We start from the raw sequence: 6,062 nt of genomic DNA, 5'->3' as shown, positions 1-6,062 counted from the left end.
GTGTGCGTAACGTGTTGTTGGGTGTTACGAATGTAAAAAATTTTCAATATGGAGACCGTGAAAACCATTTCTTTCAGAACGGAATTAAAAAATAAATTTTCAATTGTTATGATTTTTTCACCGCCGCGTTTGAAACATCCGAAATAAAATTTTTTTAGAAAAAAATAATTTAACGCGTCATAAAAAAAAAAAAAAAAAAACGAAAAAGGATACGAAACGCGTAAAAGAAAATTTTATTTAAATCGAAATTATAACCTAAAAAAAAAAGGAAAATGTCAAAAGAAAGCGTTAAAACCGATTACCAGCAATACGTTGGACCCTACAGGCTAGAAAAAACCTTGGGAAAAGGACAAACTGGTGAGTATCCGATAATAATTCATTCGATAATAATAATAATAATATGATACCCGTTTTAAAATTTTCATTAAAAAAAAAACAACAAATAATGATTTTTCCCCCCCCCCCCAAAAACGCGAGTATCGAATTTCTTTTTCTTTTTTTTTGGATAAAAAATACGATTTGTAATTTTCCGATACGAGTATCAATTTCGTTTGTTTTTTTTGCCTTTTGATAAAGGTTGCACCAATTACTATACGCATACCTTCGATCCGGGAAATTTAACCTTTTTCCCCCTCCCTTCCTCTCCCGACTAAATTATATTTTCTACGTAAAAAGAAAGCACACAAATAATTAACCGTCATTACCTTTTGACATTTAATACCATGTGCCATGTTTTTTTCCTTTTTTTAAACTTTCTCTCTCTTTCTTTCTCTCTCTCTTTCTCTCTCTCTTTCTCTCTCTCTCTCTCTCTCTCTCTCTCGCGTAGTAGTGATTGTCGTAATGTAAGTAAATAATACCTAAGTCATTTAAACCGGTATCATCATAACGAAAAAAAAAAATTTTCGAATTTGAATTTAACGACAATAGGGAGCAAAGAAAGAGAGAGAGAGAGAAAAATTTTTATATAGCCGAAATTTTCCAATATAGAAATTAGTTCGAATCGGTCACGTGACAATCATATTAATTTACCTTTGTTGTAAAGATTTGCGGTATGCGATTTAAAAAAATTAATAATTTCACTCACCATTTCAAATCCACACCATCATAATTGATCATTTTCATCCTTTTTACATTTACATTGACTAATTTTCATTTATTTTGTAGGCCTCGTCAAATTGGGAGTTCATTGCGTACTCAGTAAAAAAGTAGCAATTAAAATAATAAATAGAGAAAAATTATCGGAATCCGTTTTGATGAAAGTCGAAAGGGAAATCGCCATAATGAAATTAATCGATCATCCGCACGTTCTTGGATTATCAGATGTTTACGAAAATAAAAAATACCTGTAAGCAAAAAATAATAATAATAAAATATACATGTTATAAAGAAAATTTTAATTTCTATGTTTTCTATGTTGTTTTTAAAGATATCTAGTTCTCGAACACGTTTCCGGTGGAGAATTATTTGATTATTTAGTTAAAAAAGGAAGACTGACACCGAAGGAAGCCAGAAGGTTTTTTCGACAAATTATTTCCGCTTTAGATTTCTGTCATAGTCATTCTATTTGGTAAAATGGAAAATTTATTTATTTTCTTTTTTTTCTTCGACGAAAACATTATTATTATTATTATTATTATTTATTTCAGTCACAGAGATTTAAAACCGGAAAATCTTTTACTCGATGAAAAAAATAACATCAAAATAGCTGATTTTGGAATGGCATCGTTACAACCGAACGGTTCCATGTTGGAAACAAGCTGCGGTTCGCCTCATTACGCGTGTCCAGAAGTTATTAGAGTAATAAAAATTTAATATAAATGATTTCGATTAATAATAATAATAATAATAATTTTAAATAAACGAATTAAAAAAATTTTTCAGGGAGAAAAATACGATGGTAGAAAAGCGGATGTTTGGTCTTGCGGTGTGATATTGTATGCTTTGTTAGTCGGTGCTTTACCTTTTGATGATGATAATTTAAGGCAATTATTAGAAAAAGTTAAACGTGGTGTTTTTCACATTCCTCATTTCGTACCACCGGATTGTCAAAATCTTCTGAGAGGAATGATAGAAGTCAATCCGGAAAAAAGATTAACAGTAAGTACTCAGTTTCACGTTCAAATATAGTGTACCACGTAACACATCGACTAATTTTCGAAAATAAATTTCAGCTCTCGGACATTAATAGGCATCCGTGGGTAACTGCAGGCGGAAAAGGAGAATTAGAATTGGAACTTCCGATGATGGACGTTGTCCAAACCCACGTTATACCATCTGTCGATGCCATGGATCCCGACGTTTTGCAAGCCATAACGAGCCTGGGGTGTTTTAAAAACAAAGACAGCTTAATTCAAGAACTTCTTAGCGTTAAGTATGTACGAAATATTATTTATATGTATCTCAATGTTATTTTTCACGTTTAAAAAAGATTAAAACCGGAAGTAAATATCAAGTAAGCACGCAAACGGTACGACGATTTCACTCCGCGACACAAAATAAAACTGGTTTTGTGAGGAGTATTTGAATAAACTCACAGTCACACACAAATTTTCATTCTAATCAGTTATCATTTCAAATGAAAAATTAAATTGGTTAAACAGACGACAAAAGATGAATTAACATCGCCATTCTTGAACGATTTAAAAAAAATTACGAAAACCGAACGGTCGTAAATGATGTAAAAAATTTGTGTCACCGAATACAATCAAAATAATTTACTGCAAAAAATCATGAAAACAAAAAAAAATTTTTTGTTTTTGTTTTAGTCATAATACGGAAAAGGTAATTTATTTTTTATTACTGGAAAGAAAAAGAAGGCGGCCAGCTTTTGAAGATGATACGGAATCAATTTTGCGAGTTCGTTCAGAAAGTAGTGATCCACCTCGAAAAAGAATAGATACGATTAAAGTAAACGGATCGAATAGTTACCAATTTGGGCAAATAAGCGAAGGAAGCCCTCTAACACCAAGAAGACAAGCATTTTCGTGAGTGAAATAATAACAAGTTAAAGTTTTATTTTATATGAAAAGAAACATTTTCAATTATTGTAAAATATTTACAGGGGTATGAGGTATCACAGAAGACCTCCTGGAAATGGTGGCAATACTGTTAATCAAAATTCATTTAAATCTAGTCCGATACATTCAACTTATAGCAATATACCAAATGTTAATTTAACTGGTAAAAAAAGAAAAAATTTATAAATTGTTTTCTTACACGAAATTAAATGAAACTAAATTTTCATTAGCGATTTTTTCTGATACAGGAATGTTATCACCGGTACCTACAAGAACATCATACCATCAAAGATCGGTTCACACTTCCAACAACTCAAACGTACGAGGAAATAATTGCTTAAATTCTTCAACCTATTCAACGACTAGCGTTACCTGTAATCATCCATCGTCACCAGGTATTCATCAACTTTATTGAGAATGTCGAAAAACGTTACGATTCCCTACAAATCCCAATTTAAATAATTTATTCGAAGGTTCGGGTACGACGCAATCAAATGTCGTGTCACCAGTGGCTCCACCCGTCGTTCAACATCAAAGAGCTAATAGTTCAGGTCCTACAGTTCAAAACATTTATAACGAATCCGACAGGCCGTCTATTATTTCTTTAACGTCCAACTTGCTGCCTATGACTCCTCCGGGATCCCCGCATGCAACCGCCGCGCATCACTGGAGATCTAGACTGACTACAATTAAAAATAGCTTTTTGGGAACGCCTAGATTTCACAGGAGAAAATTACAAAGTAATATTTTGAAAAATTATGTACAAATATTTATTTCAATTTAATTTTTGTTGCCTAACCCATAAAATTTTCCACCCTTTTTCAGCTTCGTGTGAAGAAGCTCACTTAACACCAGAATCTTCCCCGGAATTAACGAAAAAATCGTGGTTTGGAAATTTAATGACAACTGAAAAAGATGAAACTTTCACAATATTAGTCAAAGGAAAGCCACTTGCTTCCGTTAAAGCCGACCTCATCCATGCCTTTTTATCGGTACGTTATCATTTTTTTTCTTCCATTTATAAAGTTGCATGTGGTACGAATTTAAAACAATTAAATTTTAGATAGCGGAACTGAGTCATAGCGTATCATCGCCAATGTCGTTTAGAGTAGAATACAAAAGAGGAACAACAGGTCCGACAATGTTTCAAAGACAAGTTCGATTTCAAGTAGATATTTCAACAATTAGCAAACAAACATCTGACAATTCCAAAGACTACCTGTTTGCAATTACCTTTACATTAATCTCAGGTATGTTTTCTTATATTATGCTGTAAACCGTAAAATTAATCATCACTCGCTCGTATTTTAATTTTTTTTTTTTTAAATCCAGGGAACATTCGAAGGTTTAGAAGAGTTTGCGAACACATTCAAAGTCAAGTTTGCAGTAGAAGACCGCCATCGAGTCCGAGAGCTACGAGAAAATTTACAACGGAACTATCGGAAAGTTCAAGTTGTGGATCGGATACGAGCGAAAGGCTTTCACCACATCCTGGTACGAGGCAAATAGAATCCGATGTCGATTACGAGAATTCAGTTTTCGATGTTAAATCACCCACGAAAGAATCCGTGCACGATCGTCAACAAAACGTTTCTCAACAATTCATTCGTAGAAATTCGTCGACGAGTAACAACAACAACAATCATCCGAACATAACCAAGGATTGTTCGACGACGAGCGACATGTCTCAATCACAACAATTAAGATCTTCCACACAGCAAGAGAAAAATGTAGCGGTGAGAAGTCACAGTGAAACAAAAACTGATGGTTTAGAGGCATTAGAAAAGTGTAGAGTTACCACAACCTCTGAAAGCATTGCTTGAAATCATTTCCCATCCAAAAAATTTCTCATTATTTACACCTCCTTATTATTAACGACAATTAGTAATGAAAATATTTTTCTTCTCAAAACAACCCGTATAAATAATATAGATAATTGACTTTTAAAAATATTAATAATAATAATAATAATAATAATAAGCAAACATTTCGCTAGATGAAAAAAAAAAAAAAATTTAGAAAATAATTTTTTTAGTTACTTACAACATAATGTGAGGAAACAAAATTTATTGTGAGCCTCGTCGAAATCGTCGTAAATAATTGTTAATTAAAAATTTTTTTTAGTATTTTGAATAAAGCAGCACTCTTGACGGCACTAAAAGTGTACATATACGTATAATAAATAATTTTTCCAGCAGTAGACGTGAATTGTTTTATTTTGGTTCGGTAATTTTGATGTCACTCATTGGAAAATGATTGACCTGCAAATTTTAAAACAACGAATAATAATTTTTAAAAAAATCGTTTAAATGTTTTAATTTTATTACTCAATGATAATTCGATCAAATAATAATAATAATAATTAACGTATCATTACCTTTTTGAAATTTTTATTTGTTGGGATTTATTTGTCGTTTTTTCCAAATCGAATAAATATAAACCTGAAACAGATAATTTTCGTTATGAGTTTAAGTTTAAATTTTTTTTTTTTACAATTCCGGAAATGGTTAAAAAAAAAAAACCATTTTTTTTTTTTTTAAATGATTTGGAATTTCCAACGAGTTAATATTTTGCGAAAATGTTTTGTTTGATCGTTAAATTAACGAAAATTCCCACCATAGATGAAAATTATTAACGATTAAATGACAAAAATAAAATAAAAAAATCCTCCATTTTTTTTTTTTTTTTGCGATGGCATTTTGAATTTGACCTTAAATGTGTGACCTTAATAATAAGTTCAATAAATGTCCTTAATTAAAATTTTGGAAATTTTCGTTAAATATTCACACACTGAAGTAATAATAATAATGGTTTCTTGATTTTTTCTCCTTCGAAGTCTTCGAATTTTCCACAAATTTTTCGATAACCATCAGGAAAACCCGTTTCTGAATATGGGCCATCGTCCATTTTCTTCTTTGTTTTTCTCCCAAAAAAAAAAACAAAAATTTTCATTCTGTTGTTCTAATTTATATCTAGGTCGTTCGATATATAAATACGATATCTCGATTATTCAAATTTAAAATCGTTATAAATTAACAATTACAT

At 31.2% G+C, this 6,062-nt stretch overlaps 1 protein-coding gene across 1 annotated transcript; it reads left to right on the top strand.

Annotated features, from left to right (window-relative positions):
- Window positions 1-272: 272 nt before the first annotated feature.
- On the top strand, window positions 273-4,840 carry Phum_PHUM423430 (BR serine/threonine-protein kinase, putative; the record flags this gene model as incomplete). The annotated part of the gene is made up of 13 exons (XM_002429143.1): window positions 273-357; window positions 1,165-1,345; window positions 1,427-1,567; window positions 1,647-1,797; window positions 1,882-2,097; window positions 2,172-2,371; window positions 2,766-2,984; window positions 3,062-3,180; window positions 3,248-3,412; window positions 3,434-3,757; window positions 3,843-4,009; window positions 4,081-4,267; window positions 4,350-4,840. The coding sequence occupies 13 exons, from the start codon at window positions 273-275 to the stop codon at window positions 4,838-4,840; spliced, it is 2,646 nt and encodes an 881-aa protein (XP_002429188.1).
- Window positions 4,841-6,062: the final 1,222 nt, after the last annotated feature.

This window comes from Pediculus humanus, genomic scaffold (assembly GCF_000006295.1).
Source record: "Pediculus humanus corporis 1103172108193 genomic scaffold, whole genome shotgun sequence".
Classification (NCBI taxonomy): domain Eukaryota; kingdom Metazoa; phylum Arthropoda; class Insecta; order Psocodea; family Pediculidae; genus Pediculus; species Pediculus humanus.
This window is presented reverse-complemented; position numbering and strand designations above follow the sequence as displayed.